Here is a 24,365-nt window from a genome sequence, read left to right as displayed (position 1 = left end):
TTTGTGACTTTCTCACAGGCTTGTGCCCGGATGTAACATTTTAGTACCTGAATCTAACAAACACTAACACATTCTTCTAGCATCTTGTGGATAAGAAATGTTTTTCAGTGATTAGGATCTAATGTACAGAAACCCCTCAGCACCAAACCTAGAAATGTTTACGTTATGTTGCTTATTGACAGCCTAACCTAAGGCACCGAGTTGCTGTTTCTGGGGTGGGGAGAAGGGTTCCAGAGATTTGAGGCATTTTGTACAGCACTTAACTTCATGTTGCTTTCCATATGCAAAGCAGTTTTTGCCTTGCTAACAGGAGATAAATACATGTTACTAGGCTGCTTTTTAGCAGGGGGAATGAAAGCAAAAAAGGTAAAGTGACTTGCCCAAAGTTACATAGTGATGCGATGGGTGGAGCTGAGGTTAAGGGTTTAGGCGTCTTATGTCTTAATAGCAGATGCTATGTATTTGCAGTTGCGTTTGACTTGGGTTTATATTCTGAGTGCTTTGTAGCTCAGAGGAGCAGTCTCTTAAGGTTGGAGAGTGACTCAGCATATCCAGATAGAGGTATTTCAGTAAATAGTGTCATTTATGGTATAGCTGGCATTTACTGTGTAGCTTTGTTTTCCACATGCAGTCTTCCTGATGTATGTGATAAGTGTCTGTTCAATGAATAAAATAGCATTTGGCTGTGTGAGTAAAGATTGTGTTGCAAAATATGTAAAAGAGACAGAATTGTGTATCAGGCCTGCCTTAAACATTTCTTAACTTAGTCTGTGATTTTATGACATTTACAAAATTTTTTTTTGGCATGGAAGGAGAAAGAGGCATATATGGTATTTGCCTAGTTTGTATGATTGAAACATCTCCATCTTATTAGTACAGAAGCTCCCACCTCTCCTCCCTGATCTGGCAGGGCTGAGTTCTCAGTCCTATGGGTCAATCCCTTGAGATTGAACAGTTCAGGGAACAATGGGTTACCTGTGCAAGCATGTACTGGGTGTTTAAACCACACTTTTGTATGCTTGGGTTTGGTTGGGTTTCATGAGAGAAAATTGGCTAAATGTCTTAGATATGACTCTTCTACAATAATAATCTGTGTTCTAGTTTCAGCTGATCAAACCTGTCACAGAGTCTTGAGACGTTGCTCGGTAGTAGTGGCAGTGAAGGGAAGCAAACTGACAGAAGCTGAAGAGTAAAGATTGAAGCTATTGGTCTCCTGCTACTATACCATCTTAAATTTGGGGGAAATTTGAGGAGATTTCATTGTCTCTTTTTCATCCAGATCAATTCCATCTTTTAGCATGAGATAAGACTGTAGGCTGGTACATAATTTCAGTCCTGAGAAAATGCTGAAGGGTAGCACAGCAAAGAACAGTATATTCGGAGAAAAACACAAGCAACATTGATTTTTCTCCCCCCCCCCTCCTTCTACTGTAAACCATTTTCTCCTTCTGCTCATCCAAATCCGTATATGTTTTCCTGGGTCTAGTGAAAATTACCTTGCTCTCCCCAAAACTACCTATGCCAAATTTGAAGTAATTGATAAAGAAGAAGCAAAAAGATGTAAAGCAACAACTCTCTGTTTTTGTATCTCACCTACGAGGGGTGTGGGACATGCGCAGTATTTTATCTGGTGACGTATGTTTGTTTTACAGTGTAAGTATTAGCAAACCGATGTGAAGTTCATGCTGCAAGGTGGAGAGCCACTGAAGCACTTAGAGGGAAATTGTTGAAAGAGTCATTCTAAGGCAAAGTGTGCAACAAGGAGTTCTTTGAAGGCAGTTACAGTTTAAGCAGCTTCCCTTCTCTCCGGATTCTGGCTGCTTGTTCCCACCTGCTTTGTGTTGGCACAGCTGTTTGTAAGACCAACCAGTGAATCAGAGTTGGAAACTGAGTTGGCTGAAATGTATAATTTTATATATATAACATTTGGGTGTGTGTGGGGGTGGAGAATCAGGTTACTTTTCAGTCAGATCGGTTCCCAGACCCAGTACACTGTGCTGCTGCTCAGACATTTGACAAGATAATGGAATGGGTTGTGTGGGTGGACAGGAACAGGGTGCCTAGAAGAGGCAGGGGTTGGTTAACTGGCTCTGATAGCACTGTTACTTAATGGAGAACATCATTCTGAGGAATTTTTGCCACCCCTCCTGTAGTAAATCACTCGCCTGTCAGTCTCTGTCTCCCCGCCCCACCCTTGCCTCTCTGACTTTTGCTTGTTATCTCAAACTTCCATGCTTATTCCCTCTCTAATGTTCCTGCTCTGATGCTGTTCTGCTCATGTGCACTCTTAACTCACGCTACCACAGCCTTACAAGTTCTCTCTCCAACTGTCCTGCTTGCTCTCTACCTCTCCTGCTTACCCTTGTGCTCATTTCACTTGTGCTCTTCCTCTAGTTCTTCCTTACTCTTGCTTGCTCTTTTTTTACAGTTTTCTAACTTCTGCTCATGTCCTTTTCCTCCCATGTCCTTTCCAGTGCTCAGTGTCTCAAGCGCCTTTTTTTGTCACTTGCTCAGTCTCTTGCTTGCTCAGTGTTTTCTCCTGCTTGTTCTTTCTCGCTTGTTCTCACTTTCTCCTCCGCCCGTATGAATAGTGCTTTTGAGGGGCATAAAATATCCATGTTTTAAAGATTAAAACCTCTTAAGAAACCCAAAGTTTTTAATTTTCTGGGTGTTTTTTCCCCAAACGTTACCACAAAACAATACAATATATAGATTCCTTCTCAATCTAATGCACTTCTGAAATTTTTACTTCAGTTCTGTATTGCCTTAAGATAAATATGAACACAAAGTATGTAGTGTTCCTGTTTAGACGAACTGAAAGATGAATTGAAGTTTCTAAAGTTAATGTTCTAATAAAAGGTATTTTTCAGCTGTCTTTATAAGATGTGAGCATAGCTTATTGATACCAGAAGCTAAATTGCAGAGTAAAGATGCATAGTTTTCTTGTTTCTGCTATACAAAGAAGACATGAAAAAATGTTTCTCTTGATAGCCTGGTTTTAACCTAACCACCAGCTGGACTGGTTATGTTAAAAAACCAACCAACCAACCAACCAACTCTTTTGGAAATTCTGTGATTGCTTGTCTGCTGATATAAGTGACCCGAGTTGCTGGGATTATGCTGTTGTTTCACTTCCATGTATTCAGATACCTACTATTTTTGTTCCAGTTATTTGAATTTTGTTGATAACTACCTGTTAGTGGGGAAAGTAGAAAGGGTTGCTGATTCCTTAATATCTGAATTCATCCATATTTAATAATCCAAAGTGACTCCAAATAAAAATGTGGAAGATTGGACAAAACACTTGCTCTTTATAGCAGGAAAAAAAGCAATGGAATTTTTCTGCCCATCTCCTTTGCTTCTCTAAGCCTTTGGGTGGACTGACGAGGGCAGGAGCCCCTTAAGTACCTTGCAAGGCATGCTTCCTCCATGCAAAATGTCATGGATGACATACTTTTGCATTCTTATATGAGAGCGCACTTAAACATTCCACTCCTGAGGTTGCAGTTTTCTGTTTCGTTAGGCCAGCTGCTCTAGGTCAGGTTATCAAGCAGCCTGCCATCAGGATGTACATGCTAATAGGATAAACACTATTCTGAATTACAATAGTTGTCTTTAGAAATGTTCAGTTGTTCCTTCTTAGTTAGTAAATAAAAGTATTATTCATAAATGCTCTATCTCTTCAGTGACTTGTGTCTTTTTTTTTTTTAATCCCATCCACCTTCTCTCTGCTTTGAGTCTTGTTCCAGTCTACTTTTCAGTAAACTTTGTTCATCATGCTTGTTTTATGCATGTTTTTTTTCATGGCCAAAGACTTTTGGCTTGTGATAAACAACATGGCATTGTTCAGTTTCTGGAAGTAGTTGAGGTTTCTTAGTCAAATAATGGCTTAGCTACTTTGATATTTAGTGCCTGTCTTTCCCCCCTCCCATTCCCTTCTTCAGCAATCCATTACACTTTTCATAAAGCCTTGTTTCTCTTTTTCACTAACTTGCTTTGGGTTGACTACTTTGCATTTCAGAACTTCCCACTTCGGCTGTCCCTGCTGCCCTTCAGGATGGCATCCATCTCCTTGACCCCTTCAGGAAAGGGAGGAAGACTGCTCAGTGTTTTCAGGCAGTGTCTGGGGCAGATGTAGTCTGTACAGGTTAGCATGTCTCATGGTGCCCCTGTGTTTAGGAGAGAGTGTCTCCATGCTTTCTAGTAATTCCTGTAAAACCAGTATGAAACTAACTTGAAATATTTTGAATAAAAATCTCTCTGAGCAAGAAAGGGAGAGTAGGCCTTGGCTGCTAGATCCATGTGGAGATCCATCTTTCCTCAGATAGGTTCAATGTAGTGCCACTGAACTCCATAGGGATCTCTTTCTCTTAAGCTCTGAAGCTGTTAAGTCTCCTTCATGTTGAGTCCAACTAAAGTCTCAAATTAGCAGTGTGGAGTTCTGGCTTATTTCCAAAGGCGTTGCTTTCTTGTGGCTTTTTTTTTTTTCCTTTAAGTGTTAGGAAGAGGGAAGATCCAGTTTTGAAGCCATTAAATGTGGCTTTGCTTCAGACTTCGGTTGGAAAGGAAGATGTCAGTGTAGTATATAATATTACGAATTGGGACAGAGTTCTCTGCTGTGACCGTCTTGATGACTAAATTGTCATGTTCAATGTTTCCGTTTGCCTTACACTGGAAACTGGTCGTATGAAGGGCTAGAAAGATGAGTCTGTTACACTGCAGTTGGTTCATTTGGTGCACCTGGTATGAGCTCTGAATCTTGCTTTTCTAATCCCTTTTGCTATACCCCTGTGATTTTGTATGTTGCTCTGCTGTTTCCGATGTGTCTGGAAAAATTGTGTTCTTCCTAAGGATACCTCTGTTGGCATCGTCCACAGAGTGTGTCAGATCACACTGATGACTTTCTTGTTGAGCTCTTTCACAAAATGGGAAAAGAGTAGGTCTATATCAAAAGGTAACTTTTTACAGCAATTTTTCTTAAAAAGCACAGTACATCATTGCATGAAATATACTAGTTCAGAAAAAAAATTCAGAAAATTAAAGAAAAAAATCTGCTGGAAAAGTGGCTTTGTTTTGGAGTCTTTCCATGTAGTGAGCTATTCTTGGTAGTCTGCAAGGACTTCAGTGGGACACTAAAGATTTTCTTGCCTTTTTGTTTCCTGGATACCTCGGAGGTGGTGATCTTGAGTACTGTTTGGAGGTCTGTAAGGTCAGGATTTTAAAGCTTTTTCTTTTTTTTTTTTAATTTGTCCTCATTTCCTTCCTGCAACCTGCCTTATTAAAATCATTTCAGGAACTTTTATCAGGAAAAAAATGCTACGGGAAACCAAACTCCTCTGGTCAGAACCCTTGCAACTTCTGATGCTGGCAGAGATACTATTAAATAATCAGAAAGTTGTATAGTCTTAGCATGTCTTGGAATTACTGAAATGGATAATTTTGTCAAAGGTTTAGTGCAATGTCTGCTTCTTGAACAAATGACATAACTCAGAGAGCATTAGATTGATCAGTTTTTACCCAGTATTCAGATGTTGGAACTGAAGTTCCTGTGAACTGTACCAAAGGTTCAACTTTTTGTATTTGGCCTCATAAAATTCTAGTTAGACAAAATTTATCTGAAAGGCATCTGTTAGAGGGAATTTTCCTGGGCTTTTATCTCGGTGAGTCTTTTAGACTTTTGTCTTACGACTGCCATCAGAGAATATTTTGAAAAATGAAATCTGCACATCTCCATAGTGACTGTACTCAAAAATGGATTCAAAACAACTTTAGCCCAAGTTGACAGACTAAGCTTGAACTACACATTTGGGGCCATAATATAACACAGTTATTTAAAAAAAAATTGTCCTGAGTTCTTTAAAAACTTTAGTACATTAAAAAAAAAGACATTTATTCAAATAATTTGGCATTGTCTCTGTGAGTGAGAAAGCCAGTAAGCAATCCTGAAAAAAGTTGGTTTTCTTTTGGGTCGATCAGTGCTAGAGCAGTGAGGATTGGGAAGGGAAGGAACGTGGGCAGATCAGTGCTCCCCCTGCCTTCATTTTTTTTTTTTTGGTTTTGTGGCAGCAAATGATTAGATTGGCTTAGCAATCATGTGCTACTTCGTCCTTAGCCTTAACCTTCTTTTTCTGTTGTCTGAGTGAAAGCAAAGTCTCACATTTGTTGTGGGCTAAAGCGGGTGTGTGTGTAGATAGGTATGTCTGTGGCTAGTTACTGAGTATAAGTTGATAAAAGGTAACTTGTTGTAAACATGATTGAATTTGAACTCTTAGCTGTCAAATTTGGATTGAGTTACTTTATGGCAGGGTATCTGCAACCTCTTGTTAGATTCATAAAACCTTTTCCACAGCAGAAAGTCCTTGTCTTCTATATTGATAAGCAGGAAATAATACTGTTTTAATGGTGCTTGGTAATCCTTTCCACTTGATGGAAGAATGTCATGGTTTCCTGGTCTTTGAAGGCTTTTAAATTATTAGATCTTTTTGTGGGGTATTCCATACATTGATGAAGGCTTGATGATGAATTACTGGATGAAATTCTGAAAAAGTTATGTAGAAGGTCATATTAGATTATGATGAGTATATTTTGGGCCTAATGGTGTGGTTTTTATCCCATCCCTCCCCCCCCCCCCCCCCCCCTTAACTTAGAGCAGAAAAGACAATAATTTTATTTGGCAGAACTAGTGTTCTGGAGTCTCCATTGAGCTACCTGTAACCATATTTTGTAGAGATGTGGAGCTGCCATGAATGTTTGATGAAATCTCTGTTCAAGGTGATAATAAATATACCTCAATAAAGCTCTTCCGGGTTGATGTGTACCCACTGTCGGTACTGGTTGTTCTCCCTCTGTGTGCATGCATCCACATGCATATATGGCTTGAATGGGGTGCTTGAATTCTTCAAATACCATAATACCATTCAAAACTCAGCAGACTTTTGCAGCCTATTACCTCTGCAGTAGTACCTTGATATGTCTTGGGATATACCAAAATTTGCTTTAACGTTATGCTTAATGGCAGGGACGGAGGCTAACAAGATAATAAAACAAGACCTGAATTTTAAATCTGAAAAAGAAGGTATTTTGGCTTCATCACTAGACTATATGAAAATATACTGAAGTTTGTTAATTTATCTCCTCCTTCAATGAGTGTTTTCTAGGTCAGTGGTTCCTTAACCAGGGAATAAGGCCATGGTGAATGAACTACAGATGGAACTTAAAACCATGTTGAATTATGTTAAAAAATACTGTGTTAGGATGATCCGTATTTTGTTAAAAGTTTTTGGAGCTGACAGTGATCTGTATTCTGAGAAATGTTAGGGCTTTAGTTCCAGAGTGAATGATATGAGGAAAATGTGGAATCTATTTATTCATGTATTTACTACATTGAAGGAACAAAGAAGGGGAAAACCCATTTGTGCATTTTTTTGTTGATCTACTTTGGGGATTTTTCCTTAGCATAGTTCTGGAGTGCCTTGTGATATTATATGCATTGGAGATTACCTCATGAGCTTAATACAAGAGTTGCAGTAGCTTCCTCCTTCAAAGATGATTTACGAGACAGAGAGGAATTAAGCTAGAGCTGCAGATGGACCTGTAGCTGTCATTGCAACCCTACCTCTTTGGTGCCTGGATGTTGCAAGGGGATATGATATGGCTGTTTGACAGCAGCCTAAACTGGATCACAAGAGTCTGTCTCTGTCCACTTTCTCTTGATTAAGCATACTTGCAGGTTCTCTTTGTTGGCATTTTTGCTTTACTTTTCAATGTTGGGCCAGCTTAAGAAGCTAAGCACAAAATCCTAATGATGTAAGAAAAGGTAAAAACTTTACTGCCAATTTAGCTACCTAAACTCTTTCATCACGAGGTGCAAGAGTGCCAGGAGGATGAGCCTCATCTGTGACTTGCTATTTTCTTACAAGGAGTAACCCTGAGTTTGGTCAGATTGTGAAAGCATACGCTTGGAGGGAAGTTACTTATATGGCGTAAACTGAGCTAGCATCTTTTTTTGGTTCTAGCTTTCAGTTTTTCTTACCATTTGCTGAGCCAGTTCAGTTGGCTAAAGTGGCAGGCAATGAACCTGACAAAGATGTGAACAGTTTCTAGTTGGGTTGTTGAGTTGATTTTTTTTTTTTTTTTTTTTTTAAAACCATATATTCAGTGTGAACACTGAGGCTTTCCAAGAAAGTGGGCACAACTGCGCACCTGAGAGTTGGGAAAGACTGCTACTCTTCCTGGCAGTTTAGTGTGTTCCTCAGAGAGAATCCGAACTCATGTCATTCAGTTCCAGTGATCACCTTGCTTTTCAGATGTTCTTGGCAGCTGCCCTTGAGTCCCACGTAATCTGTACTGTTGTACAAAAAAGAACCCGAGAATCATGGGACAGAGGGAGAGAAAAGGAAAAATTACTCTCCAATCCAGTGATTAGTGTGCTTACCTTAGGGGAAGAGGAAAAAGAAACTTTCTGGAGCTTAATCAGTGCTTATGCATTTTAAAGGAAATGGCTCCTGGATAATATTTTATTTTCTCAGTGGAAAGATATTATGTGAATTATGGAAATATAGCACAACCACTAAGTTAGGAATGATATGCAAATGAGGTGGAGAGAGTGGGGGAGAATATAGATGGAACATAAAATATTTTGTGTCAGTGGGGTTATATTCTACTCCCTCTTCGGTTTTCTGTCAAGGAGCTTTAACACTGATTTTTTTAAATAGTGAAATTATGTTCATTTTCTGAAGCACTTAATCTGATAAATTGTGTGTCTTTGCATTTGTTGATTCATATGTTCAAACACAAATACTCTGATATTTTTTGAAATGCATTTGAGTGTATGTAGTGAGTGCAATTTATAAGAAATAGATCGTATCGTGCTTATGCTAGAGGTGCCTTGAATTCTGAAAACAGTGTACTTCCTTAGCTCCTCTAAATTCGGATCTCCTAAGATAATAGAAGTAATGTTCCCTATGTGATTACTGCAGTAATCCAAAATAGAATTATTTTTGCTTTAGAGTTCAGATTTCTCTCCTACTGTTACATTGGACAACCTGAGCCTGAATTAGGACTTAAAACATATTGCTGAAGTCTCTGTATATACTTAGGCTGAGATACTGAGAGCTGAATGGTAAGGATGATGGATTTTACTGTGGTGAAAAGTCTTTTTTTGTTCATTTTGCTTTCCAACATCAGAGAAGCTTGTAGTTGGCATGCCTGATTAAATTTATTTCTTCAAATTTATTTATATAGACTGTTATGACAGACACAAGTTATATATAGAAAAGCCTTGTAAACATTTCACTTGTGTTCTTGAAATAGAGGTGGGATCTATTACTATCGATATCAAACCAGATGTTAACTGTGGTCTTCAATATAAAGGAAACACTGTAGCTAGGTTGCTCTTTACTTCTCTTGTACCATATTCTTAGCCTATACAGCAAACCTTATTGTAGCTAAGCTAGTTTGAGCTCTCTACTTTTGCCTTTCTGTGGACAAACATGGTCTGTTTAGATAGGGGGCTTTTTAGACGACGATCACTGTTTTACTGTGTCACACAACACCTAATGCAACAAGGTCTCCCTCCATGAGCAGAATGCCTTGTTTGTTACCCCAACCCAGTCCCAGAGTGTGGCTGCCTCACTTCCAGTATCAGTAAGTATTTGGACTCATGTCCCTGACCTAGGAACTGTCCGTTTCAAAGGTCCAGAACATCAAAGACTGTACAAAAATGCAAATAAAGTTCTCTGTGATCAAGTAGTGTTATGCAGACTATAAATGTGTTAGCTGTATGCACATGCTAAAAAGAACAAGTTCTTATTTACTGTGTAGATTTTTAAGCCAAAAGTCAGACTCAGGCTCTGGAGCTGTGCACAGTCAGCAGAAAACTGATCAAAAAAGGTGAATATTTTACATCATCCTAAATTACAGCACTGACTCAGCGAGACTGGGGCAGGTGCCAGACATGGTGCAAGAGATGGGCCTGCACTGAGTGGTTAAGGGCAAGGAGGGGTGTGGGTGGGAACACAGCAGCCAAATCTAAATCAGCTTTGGCTTTTGCAGAACTGCACCCTGAGAATTCTTGTTTTAATGAAATAACTCAGTTTATTCACCATCAATTTTGAATGTATCTGGTTGTCATGGAGCCTGAACTTGACCACTGTCAATTTTCAAAGCTATTGAACTTCATATGAACTGCTATTTGAGAGCATGTTGAACAAGATTTTTAAACATGGTGTTTCTGTACTGACATGTCTGGCGAAAGCTGGAGCTTGCTTTTTGGTTTCCAAGTTAAAAAGAGCTGGAAGAGCAGTTGTGGTATATGTAGTTTTGGAAATAAGGGATTCTTCCTCTTTTTCTTGAAACAACTTTTAACTCCTCTTTCCCATCTATGAGCTTAGGGTCCCAGTTACTTTGTCAGTATCCTAAAATCCTAGAAGTAATCTTGACATTCCCTTTAAGCACCTTTTAACATTGATCTAATTAAAAAGCAATTCTGAGTTCTGTAAGCAAACTTAAGTTGTGGTTGTGTCCCCATTTACTACACTTGCATGGCTGTTCCATTTTCCATTTTATTATTAATGCTTGGGATATGTAGAAAAAGAGTAAGAATGTGCTGGGGCTTTGAGTTGTGCAAACAGAGAAAAGGGATATCCTTCCACTTTTTGAAGAGTGTGTTTAGAGTTACTTTTAGGAACAGCCATTTGTGAGCCAAAACTGCTTTGGTTGCTGCTGTCAACCCGCTAAATCAGTCTCTTCCCCTCACCTTTCTGGAGAGGCAGTGCATACCCTATTTCTGAGTTTGACTATTTTAATATAAATGTGAAGTTTATGAACTTGTCCTGCATAAAAATCATCACCTGGTGATAAGACAGACTGTGTCTTGTCTATTTCCCTGAGAGAAGAATAAAAAGGAGAAAGCTTAGGGCTGAGGCCATGCTCCATGCCAGGCTTCTTAAATAATTGTGCTCTAGATATAGTAATTTTAATATTTTTCTCCTAGTGAGTGGTGAGTTTACCAGCAGAATGATGTGGCTGAAGTCTTGTTGGAAAGACCTATGTTTTGGCTAGCTTATTGATTGATTTTTAAGGGCTAGAGATTCTGAGTTTTTAGAGAAGGTTTACATTGAGTTCTGCAGGATTTCTAGGATGATAAAAAGTATGTATTTGTAACTGAAGAAATGTCTTCATTTTACTGCTCCTTTTAGGTGCAGTGGCTCAGAAACATCTCTGAACAAGTGTCCCCAGAAAAACCCATCCAAGTGTGTGAAGTCTGATAGAAGCATTAAGGAAAATTCTGATGTTTGAGAACTAAATATTTTCATTTAGTTTCTTTGGATACAAAGTGGAAGTAGACAAGCCCCAGTTTTTCAGCCTGAAGTGAAGCCTAGGTGGTTAAATCTGATTTGTTGTGTTAAAGTGGAAAGGATATCAGCAGTACTTCTTTATTATCGCTTTCTGTATCAGAAATATACCAGCTTTGGTAAAAGGTATGGGGATTTATGGGGTGAAGTCTGTTTTAAGACGCAGGTATGTGGTTAACAAATGACCAGAGGGTACCTAGCTATGTGTGCACCTGTCCAGCCTAAATCTCCTGAATAATGAAAGGCAAAGGTAGATTGTGGCACCACAGTTGTCAGTTGGAGCTGTCATATGGGAATCAATTAAACAGCAGTTAGTCCATGGTGTGTTTGAAAGGTTAAAAAGTATTTCAGAAGGCACACAAACCAATGTATGGCTGAAACAAGCCGCTTACCCAAAGTCTTATAAATAAACACCATCTATTTACAGAGCTAGCCAGCAGTTTGCAGTTGTTTGTGGCTGGTTGTTCTTTTTTTTTAATTTTGTGAGACTATAGGTGTGCATATCTCCATGTATTATAATATTTTGGAAGCCTTAAAGACTAAAGGTACTACTGTATCAGTGCAACAAACATCTAGGTTGTTGTAAATGTACTTGAAATACGTAAAGTAATGTCGGAATTATCTGCTGCCAAAGTTGAAAAGGAGAAGTAGTCTTATTTCATTTAGGCATGTGATCTGCAGATCTAGCATCTGTAGCATCTGTAGCAGCTCTACAGATCATTTCCCAGGAATCTGTATAAGTATTTAAAGTATTTTTGTAATGGAGTTTGTTGTGGTCTGAGTAAGATTTTACATTCTCTCTGTTTTTGATCAATTCTGTTACAGTAATGTTTACTGAAATGTACTGATAATAACCTATGAGTTTATTAATTTCTGGTTCCTGTTACCAGTACATTGCAGCATGATATGGAATTTGTCATGCTTCAGGGCAGAATTAAAAGGGGAAAGAAAAAGCAAACAGTTAAAACAAAGAAACAGAAATGATGGCTAAACCCAGTAACATCTAAATTTGATAAGGATGGGGGTCACTTAGAAAACAGAAGTCTCTTGAATGTGTCATAAAATTTTCTTAAAAACCCTGGTAGCTGTGAAAATACTATACCTTTCAGATGTCATTTTATTTTCTTCCAGTTCTTGGAATTCTTTTTTTAATCGGTGTTGTAGCAAACTTTTGGACAGAAGCTGTTGTATTTGCCTGTTGAAAAATAAGATTTCCTGTTTTCATCAGTATTAAGGCATTGCAGTTAAAATAGTGTGTATTTGCAGAGAAGAACAACTGCCCTTACCTCCCTTACATATGTGTGTGTATATCTATACGTATGTGTAATGTGTGTCTGAGCTCTTGCAGTTTTTGAGAAGTAAAAGCATTTCAGTATGCATTGGTTGTCTGGAGAGCACTACAACTACTGTCCCACCTCCAGTCTAGGATTAAAAAGTTGAAGTAGCTGCATCTGAGTGCCCAGTCTTGACAGGTCTCTGAGAAGTAGAGTCTGTTTTGTAAATAAAGGGTGCAACAAAGAACAGAAGTAGTAGTTAGTGACCATTAAATTGTAAGAATAGTAAGCTCTAGTAGTATCAAGATTGTAGTAAAGACCTGTAAACAGAGTGATGTTTGGCCACTTTCTGTGGAGATTTTAGGCATTCCTTTAATTCTGTTTGCTTGCTTGCTTTATGGCTGAAAAAATGATGGAGAAGTAGGAAGTCTTGAGACTTTCTAGGTCTGAAGTTCTAAACCAATGAATGCAAATATATAGTGGCATATGTTTGGCTTTGCATTTTTAAAGTTCTTTTCCCAACCACAAGGAACAGAAACAGTTTTTGTAAATGAAATGATCAATCTTTTTGAGGACATCTATAGAAAAATCTCAGCTCTGAAAACCATTTCACAACTGTGGGAGTAAATTACTCTGGATAAACTAGTTTACAGCCTTCATGGATATTCTACTCTAAAATATGACTTTCTTTGCATGCTCCTGTTTAGCTCATGTTTAACATACTAACTAAAATGGCTCTATTTCTTAAAAAAAAAAAAGTATACGCAGTTGCTTATTAGATGTCACCTCTTAAGGAAGTCAGAGATAGGGTGTGTGTGTTAACATGAAAAATTAAATTCTCATATCTGCATTTTGTAAGATGACATAGAAATAATTCAAAAATACCTGGATTTCATAAATATCCTTCCCTTTCCTGGAATTCTGTTGACTTCATGCTTATGTAAATTTGAGGTGGAATTATTTTCAAGGGCCATGTAAATGGGACTCCGTAGTAATCGCATTTGTACTCAGTGAGGCCATTAAACAGTACAGAAGGAAATGCTTTTTTATAAGAGTTGTTTCATCTAACAGTAGCGAATATGTAGCTGATATTGCAGAGGATGGCCACCTCCTGCTGTAGCATCTCTCTGCAGTTTTTGGATGAAGGAGGGGAATGTAAATACAGGGGCGTGACTTTGCAGTTCCAAAACAGTTAAAACATAACTGTTTTGCCTGACACTATTAAGTGGGTGGAAAAAATGATCATTGCCCCTCTAATCTGTGCCTTATACGGTCAGTATACTGAACAATATTTTAAGTTTGTGCTTCTAAAATTAGTATTTTCAGTCAATGAGTAAGGAAAGAATCATATCCAAATTATCTAAAAAATCTGAAGTATTTGAACTTTTCTATTAGCATAAGTGTGGGTTTCCCCCCTACCTCCCAGTTATGTCAGTTTAATTCTTCCTAAACCCATAGCCTTTATTCTGGGGTTCACATGAGCTAATAAATATTTAAAAAACAAATCCCGACTTGTCTGACTGTATGGGTCAAGTATAAGTTTTACACTGTTCAGTTACTTCACTTACACAGAAAGCAGTATTTTTTTTTAGAAGCTATGTATTTCTTTTCAGGAAAAGGATAGGTTTAAAAGAAGCGTGTGTTATAAATCAGATATTTCAGAGATTCAGATGACGCTCTGAAGTCTTACAGAATTAATAGTGGTGTGACATCATTGCAGGTTTTCTATGATAAAATTACGTGCACTTCAGTGTTTAGTATTTTGACACTGATACTGGCCTAAGAAGCCCCTGTTTATTCCTGCTGCCAGGCTGCTGTGCATCTCTAGTGGACCAGATTAGAGAACTGATATGGGATAAAAAATAGTGGGGGGTTTTGTTGCGGTTGGTGGGGTGTGGTGTTTTTTTTTTTTTTTTTTTTTTTTTTTTCTTCTCCCCTGCTCCCTGTTTTTCCACCTGGGTCAGTTCCCCAGTTTGGTTTGCTGAGTGACCCTGTAAGAGTAGCACTTGTCTCAGCCCAGCAGGTAGTGGTGGAAAGGATACAGGCTGCTTAAGTGGTACTGCTGCTGAGAAAAAATTCTTGCTCAACTGCAACTGTAGTTCTGCCTTTGCCAGATTTGAATTTGGGTGAGAAACTCTGTGATCTCAGTAAAGCTGCTTGTACATGCTTTCACACTTTAAGGATGGGTTCTTGCATCACATGTTGTAAATCTGGCATAGGAGGGAAACTAGTCATTCACAGTATATCCTTTTTAGAGGAACTAGTGCTTTTTGGAACACAGAAAGTAATTTTAGAGTATACAAGAGAAATTGTTTAGATGCATTTGTTTCAAAGCATCTCACAAATATTGATCTAGAGACTAGCATAGTCTTCTGGTTGAGCAGTATGCATTTAAAACTCACTGGGAATACAAAGTATAATACAAGCTCATAGGATCAATGGTATGTTGGTGAAGTCTACTGTAAACTCAGTTTTGATAGTTGTTGTCTTTTCACCCTAACTTGAAAACCAGCCATGTACAAAAATGCCCTCTTCCCAAAGTTTGAGCATTCCCTTTCTTAAGTACGGGGTCAACTGACATATGAAGGTGACTGTGCTCATAGTTCTGTTGAATACGCAAACTAAACTGGAGAGAGGTGTATTATTTTTTTCTAATTGAATTATGAATTTTAAAACCTAAAGATAAGTCTTAATGTAGTTGCTGAATATTTAACTGAAAGCATTCAGCTAATAGGTTTTCCATAATACCAAAGCGCTTAAACATGGAGACGTGGATTTGTGACTTCTTTGGGAACATGCTAAATGTGATGCTGATCACAAATTACTCGTATTTTGCTTAGTACTCAGTATATTGGCTATCAGGTATAGAAACATGCAGGTGTCCATGAAAGTGGAGGGATATATTGGGTTTTCATGTGGAAAACATATCTGCTTTTGATATTATGTATGTGGTTTTGTGGTGAAGCTGAGATGTTTACTGAGTTCTGCTTTGTACATTGGATATACAAAGTAGTCTGGTTTCTTGTTTTTCTTCTCCCTTCTCCCTTTATCCCTTTCCTTTTCTTTTCTTTTTCTTTTCCCTTTTCTTTTCTTTTTCTTTTCCCTTTTCTTTTCTTTTTCTTTTCCCTTTTTCTTTTTCTTTTCCCTTTTTCTTTTTCTTTTCCCTTTTTCTTTTTCTTTTCCCTTTTTCTTTTCTTTTTCTTTTCCCTTTCCTTTCCTTTTCTTTTTCTTTTCCCTTTCCTTTCCTTTGAATTATTTCTCGTATATAACATCACATCTTTTGGTCCTAAGTGGAACAGAAGCAGTAAATAGGTGTGCACGCACGCACTTAGTTTTCAGATGTGTGTTAATTTGTACATCTAAACACAACAGGATTTTACTTAGTAACAAAAGACACTGTACGTGCTAGGTGCTGTAAGAACATAGATTTTGGAATTCCTCAGCTGTGTCTCTCAGAGAACTAGGCCTAGAAGTTGACAATTGCTAGCACCCTATAAGATGTATTTGTTTGTTTATTTATTTTAAATTCCAGTAGCATTGGTTGTATTTCACATTTTATTATGCAGTATTTTTAAATAATACATGAAATCTGCTGTATTTGGTGAATCTTTTGCCCCTTTGTCTTATGCCAAGCAACATCATTGGTTGTTTGTGTGTGGTTTCAAGAGTAGGCTGTTGAGATGCAGAATAACAACAGCTTAAGAAATTGCTATTGTATAGATTTATGTATGTCTAGATCCATTATATTCCAGTATGGTAATAATGTCAATTTAATGGTGTGTACCTCAGGATAGTTTCCCTCACAAATAAATAAATAATTACTTTTGCTTCTAAGTAAGTATTTATATTTTATGTTGCTAGCAACAGGCCTGCCTGCATTTACTGAAGGTCAGTGACCTGAATTATGTTCATCTCTGACAACAGTGTGTGTAGTCCTGAAATATGCAGACTTCTCTGATACTTAATGAGTATGACTTTAGAACTTACAAAATTACTTTTTCACAGAGGAAGAACTTCCAGAACTATGTTGTGATTAGTTAAAAATGTTCATGTTTTTACTGGAGGCATCATATTGAATCTTATAATACAGTGATACTGAATAAGGACGATAAATCTCTGTAAAAAGTGTTTTAATTAGTAAAATGTGAAAATTAAAACCCTCTCCAGCAGACTTCTTTTAGTTCAAGCTCTTGGGTATGCTATTGTTGATATTCTGAAAACTCTTATATAAATTTGTCATGGAAAGAATTCTTCATATATGCTTAAAATTAAAGCAAAATTGTACTGAAAATGTGGCCTTTCTTTAAAGGTGTTTATGTTAGTTGCCTTTAACACTTTGCAAGCTTGCATTGGATAGAATCTTTTAACTCTAGATCCTTTAAATTAATATCTGTTATGTAAACTAAGTATGCAACATACTATATGACTTACATTCTTAAGTTTATGAAATAATATAGTTTAAAAAAATATTAGCCTTACTGCTCTGCTGCATCTAGGTTCAGCTGAACTGGCTTCCTGCTCTGCTCATATATAATAAAAATGTCCACATCTGCAAAAACTCACAATCTGATTGATATCTGGGCAAACACAAAGAAGAGAAATGGGGAAGGATGGGGAAACTTCTTCAGAGAGATGTTGGTAATGGTTTTTGTACTTTAACTTTTAGGGTTTTAGGAGTTTGGTTGCTCTGAAACCAACCTTGATATACAGTGAACCTGTTGATGTAAGTTGGGTATTTAGTGTTTTGAAGGAAGGTGTGGATGGTCTTATAGAATACAGTGGAATAAAACATTAGTCCTTAAAGAGGCTAACAGGCAAACTAGGCTTACGGTGTAAGGAAAAGTTAGAGACACGTCAAAGCTTTGTCTTTCACAGTCACCATCTTTATAATATGGTGGAGTATAACCTGGGATAAAATGTGCTCAGCATCTTTGGCTTATTTAACTAAACATTTTGTAGTAAAGCTGAACTCTACACTTGAAATTATTCACGAATGTGGAGTGGCTTTGGATAGGTAATCCCATTATCTGTATTTTCAGGAGATCAGAGGAGCATTGTGTGGGTAGGAAAGATTAAGAGTAGAAAGCAACAGTAATTAAAATAGGAAATAAAAGCATGAAGTGAAGTTTTAGCATGGTAGATTCGTACACAGTTGATTTCTAAGAACTGCTCTCTCTTTGTTTAAATGAAAGACTTCAGCTTTTATTCTTCTGTTTGCCATATCACTTTCAATAATTTGCTTTTCAACACCTTTCTTGTCATCTCTTCCTCCCTCTACTCCTTTATTTCCAATAGGCTTCTGTTCTGTACCAGTAAGTAGATCAAACTGGGTTCTTGAATCCCAGTAAATGTTATTATTACTAAGGGGATTCTTAGTCATCTTAGTAATGATCTTACAGACTGTGCAATGAGTAGGATTTGTTCTTGCCTCCTCTTATTATCAATTTATTATCTAAACCAGGAAGCCTTTGTACAGGCTGTGTAAAAGGCCTTTTGGCTTTAAGAACTTGGCAATGCAGAGGCACAACAGAAGATACTCCGTTATTGAGTTTAATATGTTGCCCCTGCAGCTATTACATGCTATAAGGTTGTATCTATTTAAAAAGAAGTTTAAAATGTAACCCTTTTATGTTGTCCGTCTGTGATACTGTTACCATCACAGTAACTCACTGGCTTTGTTCTCTGCCAATGTTTTAAAATTACTTTTTATGTTGTGGGTCCCTTCTTAGAATACAGTGCTACAGTAGACATCTGCCTTTCCACTCTGGCTCTTAATTCCATGCTAGTTGTCCTGTTCTTCAGAATGCTGGCAATTATTGGAGAGTTGTAAGGAGGCTGAAGAAACACATTGGTTTGTGATGGATAAATTTTGTTGGTTAGCTGTGAAGTGTGTGGATATATTGATTCCCTGTTAATAAACTGTTACAGACTTTATAGTTACATCAGCAACTCTTCCTTATAGCCAGTAACTCTAATGTTGTGTTCTAAATTCTAAAATAATTCAGGTCTGTGTGTGTTCCTTCGCCAGTTTGGTTTCTCCTTTCTCATACCTTTGTGAATTATTTGCAAGATAAATACTTTTTCAGAGTTAGTATTGTAAGTGATCTTAAAATATTCTAGATTATTTTCCAATTAGCAAAAACCACAGCTTCCCATATGTTTGAAGTTGCTTTACTGCTTTTACAAAATTAGCTGTGTGATTTCAAGTTCTGTAGCTGTAACTTGGTAGTCTCTGTGTTTATTGGATAGTAAGTTCTTATCAACTGATTTCCTCTTTCTGTGGTTTGGAACAGAGTTGGCAGTCTGTTGCCCACTACAGTGCTGTACAATGTTGCTAGCATTGCAGTCAGTTTGATACAACATTAGGCTGTTCTAAAGTAATGGAGATGTGCTAATGTGCTGCTTTTGGAGCTTACCATACCCATTGTAGAACTGGCAGAAGACAATGTATGAACATGCTACAGTCTATTTTGGCTGAAAATGAGCTAGCTTTGCTCAAACCAGGTTTGTGGATAGTTTCGAACTAAGCTGGTTTAGTATTGAAATTGGCCTTGTACTGATGCAAATGAATGGTGACCGTTGCTGTATTTGAGCTACAAGGTGGTAAAGACAAGAGAGTGATGTCTTCAGTCCTTGCAGCTACTACTGGACAAGGCTTTCTATAATCTTAGTGCCCATAGATACTGTTTTTTTAATGGCACCATTTTAATGCTCCAGGACTTCTATTGTTTGTTTAAATCCAGGGGCTATTTAGTGTATTAAAAAAAAAAAGTTTGCTCTTCATTCCTTTTTCTTGTTCTTGAACACAAGTGACTGCCTCTGCTGAGTTTAGTGGGACTAAGCTCAGTGTAAGACAACGTGTCTACCTGTGTGATCTACACACCTACAATACCTACCAGACGGAATGTTTAATCCAAATTAAAGTGATTTAGGCATGAGAGCGCCTGGCTTGTAGGATCTTGTGTAGCCTTAGGCAGTAGTAGCCTCAGCCTTGCTAAGTTCATGGCTACTGTGGATGTGGCAGTGACGTTCTAGGTCTCTCTGGAACTTCGGTAGTCAAGAACTAAGGGTATTGATTCATGATGTGGGACGGCCAGTTTTTGTTTGCCCCCTCTAGCTTTTGGAGGCATGACAGCAAGAATTCACTTGCTCATAAAATAACAGTGGAACCACTGCAACATATAGTCCTACATGTATAACATACAAATTCTTCCTTGTCTTCCCACCACCCCCTTTCGTGTGCGTGTGTATCTGTGTGTGCATGTCAGGTTTCCATGGCACAAGGAAGAAGCCAGTGTGGTGGCAGAAAAGCTAGCTGGGCTTAGGGTATATGCAGTCCTTAAACAGTCACTGTTGAAGAAGAAACAGAGTGAACTGCAATATTTTCTGCTCATTTTGCAATATCTAAGTGCATTATAGGCTAGACACACTTTCTTGGAGTTACACGTATCAGGAGATGTTTAAATAGTAATCTAGACTCTACAATTTGAACTGCAAGGTAATTTGCAGAGGTTCTTAAAAATTCTCAGTAATTTGTAAGTGGTTTTGTTATTTTCATAGGTTGTAGAGTACCAATGATATTTTGTTGGAGAACAAGTGAAAAGCAAATACTTGAAAAATACTTGGACCAGGGGTTGGTTGGTTGTTGGGTACTGTATTTCGGGTGTGGTGTTTTGGGTTTTTTTTGGGGGGTGTGTGTGTTTTGTGTTTGTTTGGGTTTTCCCCCCCATAATCCTACTGTTCTTTTTAATTTTTGTTAGAGGTTTCTTCATAGAAACTCATGTCTTTATATTTCTTTGTCATGTAGAAAGTTATAATTTTACTTTTCTGAGCATATATTAAATTCGGTGTAAGGTGAACCTAATTCAATTTCATATGAGATCTGAAGAAAAAAAGGACTTGTACATTTATGGATTTATGTGCACTTATAGTTCTATAGTTTGCTGATTTGGTAAAATCCCACAGAATTTCAGTCATGTTTTATAAATATTGTCCTGAGTTTCTGTAGAAATCCACATATTTAAGGGCTTAGCAAAGATGGGTAACTACCAAGAATTTTACTTTTGCAGGTTTGAGAAGAGGGGTTTTTTTGGATGACCTTAATTTTCAGAACTGTTCTATGACCAGTTGAAGTTTAAGTTAATCCCTGAAATTCTGACACTTAGATAATTTTTTTTCTAACTGCAGATGACAGTGGGAGATAGTCTTCGGTCTGTCTCTGGTTCTGCTGTTGGAAACCTTCATTTTCTGTTGGAACTTCCTTGGTTTAGCTCTGTGATTATACCTGAGAGCTAGGGTTGAACTAAGCACTATGTGGATCTAGCAGAATGGAGATTTACATTTTTTAGGTATCTTATTAGTTTGTATTTACATTTACTTCTTTTTTTTCTTCATTTTACAGTGTTGTTTGCTGCTGGACTCCCCCTGTCCCCCACACCCCCGCAGGATGATATGAGACTTGAAAGAAGACGATGCATACAGGTGATCTTATTTTCAAGGGCTTTTAGAAGGGAAAATCTTTGATGTTCTCGATCTACTTTTTGTTTCTATTCCATTTCTGTACCCCCAAAATAATGTTATTCTGACCGTAGTAGAATATTTAAGAACCTGTGGAATTTTGAAATCTTTCTTTGCCATTTGAAAGCCTTTTGCAGCTGTCCAGGAAGAAAATGGTTCCCCTGAATGGACATATTGTTTCCAAAGTTTTACGCAAAAAAAAGGATTTGCTTTTAAAGATGCTAACTAAATGTACGTTTAGTCTTGTCCTGTTTGTTATAACCCCTTTTTTATGCCCCTAACTTGCTGACAGATTTATGTCACCTGCTTAGTGACACAATTTCAATCATTCATTAACTTTCTTTTAAAGAAATGTTATGGATCCATCTGAAAAAGTGTGTATCAAATTAATAGCTATGAGTTCATTATATCTTATCACATGCTTATGTCCAGTTACTATAAGATTTCTCAAGAATTGCAGATAGGAACTTTGCACACCTTTGCAAGTCACTAGCCATTCTTAATGGTTTAGGGAGTTCAATTTTTTGGTAATCAAAATACAGTAAGTGCCAAGTCTATTTGCAGATTAAATAGCTTATTTTTAGTGATGCTGTTTTGCTGGAAAGATGGTTGATATTTTGACATGAAAAATCATGATCAGCAGAAGTAGAATAAAATTTAGGTTGTATAGGAGGATTGGTGTAGTTCTTTTTACCCAAATGCCCTTATTTCAGCAAAGAACAATTCTGTGATTTATGTTTTGAGGCCTTTAACAGTGAAATACACATAAGATAGATCTTTCGTTTACTTGCTCAGCTTTAAAACCGATGAATCCTTGGGGGAAGAAAAAAAAAAAAGCTAAATACATTTTTGTGCATGCAGATCATCTCCTGATTGACAGTTTTCAGTTGCATCAGCTGTTCATGCATAAACAGCTTTAGAGGGTATATTTACATGGAGTATGTTGGATTAAGGCCAAGATGCTGTAAGTGGGTATTTCATTCTGTGAAAACTAAACATTCGTTCATTTCAGTTGAATGTTTGTAAGTTGTATGTTGATAGCGCAAGTAAAACCAGGTTGAAAGAATTCTAAAGTTAGGTGGGGCAAAGAAGAGGAGAAAGAAAAAATTTTCTGATGGGATATTTCATTTGTTTTAAATGTATAAATCTAGAGGAATAGCATTTAAAGTCTCAAAGTTTAATCTTTCAGTGTGCCATCAAATTTGTGGGGCTATGTCTAGCAGGCAGTCATTGCAATTGATAACACTGTAGAACGTTTGCTTGTTGCAGTATAGATTAAAATATAGTCCAACTTAAATATTGAGAAAATGGTTTGAAAGGTTTAAAAGTGTTCATCCCACAACTGAGAGATAATATTATGAAATAGTACCTTCATTATCTTACACTGTTAGAGAGAATTAAGTTTCATATTGCAATACATTAATCTGATTTAAAACTTAAGCACTTAGAGTTTTGTTCATGTTTTCTGATGACGGAGAGCTTAAAGAATAGAAATATGTACAAGATTTTGAATTTTAAGTAGTAATTCCATCTTCTGAAGCCCAAATTCTTTATTCAGAAGTCCCATGATAAATACAGAGTGAAAAACAGTGGTTCCTTGACAAAGACTTTCAGGCTTCTGATGTGTCAGTGTCACGTAAGTTGGAAGTTAGACAAGGAAGATTTATTTGCAGTTTTCTGTTTGTTAGGAGAGCCAATATTAGTATCCCGAGGTTTTGAGAATAAACACGGTTTACATGTCTTAAAATGAGAAAATGTACTGTAATTATTTTGTAATGCAGTAACAGCAAGAGTCATATGACGACTCTGCTGATACCTTTCTAAAGTTCAAAGTAGCTGGTGAGAGCTCAGGCCAGACATTGAAAGGTTTTGTGGTTATTGAGGATGATTCTTTTGCATTTTCAACAGGGCTTGGCTTCTGTGGGTGACTGATCTGGGTGACTGATCAGAGATGCCTGGTAATGTCTAAGCTACCTTCAGCTAAAGGGTGAAAGCTTCTATAGGGTAAAAAAATTCTTTGTTATAATGGGCATCACTTCATTTCACTGGAAACTGACCTACTCTAAAACCCTAAAATTAACCACAGCATAGCTGGGGGAAACAATCCTCTTGAGGAAGAGGATTTTTTTCACTTTTTCTCTCTTGGAATACTTGAATTTTAGATCACCACTTAAGCTGAAAACACAAAAAATGAGTTCAGGTCCACCGCTTTAAAAGAAAAAGTGAAAATATGAAGAAATGGTGATACTGAATCTGATTTTCCAATTTGACTAACGAGAAAAAATGAATTTGCAGCATGTCTGGCTTCTCTTTTTGCCCTGTTATTAGCACCTATGATACGTAGGACACATATAGAGAAGGCCCTTTAAGATACTGTTTGGAGGACTGAAAGATTTCCAATAACTGCTTTTTTGTCAATCTTGTTAACTAGTAGATTTTATAAGATCTGTACTGCCTTTCTGTGAAATGCTCTGCAAAAAGCAAAGCTGGAAGTTCAGCTCGCTATAGGAGAAGCTAGATTTATATTTCAGACATGTTTATGCATTACAAGTGCATGTTGTGATATAACAGAACTAATGCCTTAGAATGTGCTTTGTGATTAAAAAAAAAAAATTTTCAGGACATAAATTTTTTTTTTTTACTTCTTTGCACTTTGAAAGTCACTCTCTCCAGGACATTTTGTGAAAGGAAGGCACCGTAAGTGCCAATGCTATTACTGCTACTATGGTTTTAGTTATTATGCTGATAATTATACTGGAAATTGTTCACATTTTTGTGGTGTGGTAGAATCAAGTCTGGGATTGTGCTGTGTACTTCCAGGCAAGGATTCATCTTGCCTTTAAAAGTTCATGTTTTCTAAGTGGATTGCTACATCGTGTCCTGCACCTGTTAAGCAGAGTGTTACTGTGTGGTTGGTTGTTACTTTTTTTCCTCGTCTTTGTGGAGGCTTCCTTATAAAAATGGGTTGTTTTTATAACAAAAGACCTTTCTGGTTTTGGCTTTGATTTTCTAGTAAGCTGCAGCCTAGGAATATGCAACTAAAAATAATTAGTTGTCTGATCTTTAAGCTTTTGAAGAGCTTAAAGCTTCTTGTCTTTTCTTAACCTTTGTAAGAAGAGGACTCATACCTCAGTTGAGAATGTAAGGGACAAGTATAGATCTACTAAACCAAAAGTACAACTTCTAGAAGGATCCATTCCTTAATACCACATGCTGATCC

At 37.3% G+C, this 24,365-nt stretch overlaps 1 protein-coding gene across 2 annotated transcripts in view; it reads left to right on the top strand.

Annotated features, from left to right (window-relative positions):
• Positions 1-24,365, top strand: part of DYRK1A (dual specificity tyrosine phosphorylation regulated kinase 1A) — an 89,814-nt gene that overhangs the window by 7,271 nt on the left and 58,178 nt on the right. The window contains exons 2-3 of one of the 2 annotated variants that reach the window (XM_075100314.1): positions 21,030-21,109; positions 23,054-23,103. In XM_075100314.1, the coding sequence (XP_074956415.1) occupies positions 23,097-23,103 (7 nt within the window). In that variant the 5' untranslated portion in view covers positions 21,030-21,109; positions 23,054-23,096. The remainder of the gene's footprint in view (positions 1-21,029; positions 21,110-23,053; positions 23,104-24,365) is intronic. The other variant, XM_075100304.1, reaches the window with a different exon arrangement.

Source organism: Phalacrocorax aristotelis, chromosome 1 (assembly GCF_949628215.1).
Source record: "Phalacrocorax aristotelis chromosome 1, bGulAri2.1, whole genome shotgun sequence".
Lineage (NCBI taxonomy): Eukaryota > Metazoa > Chordata > Aves > Suliformes > Phalacrocoracidae > Phalacrocorax > Phalacrocorax aristotelis.
This window is presented reverse-complemented; position numbering and strand designations above follow the sequence as displayed.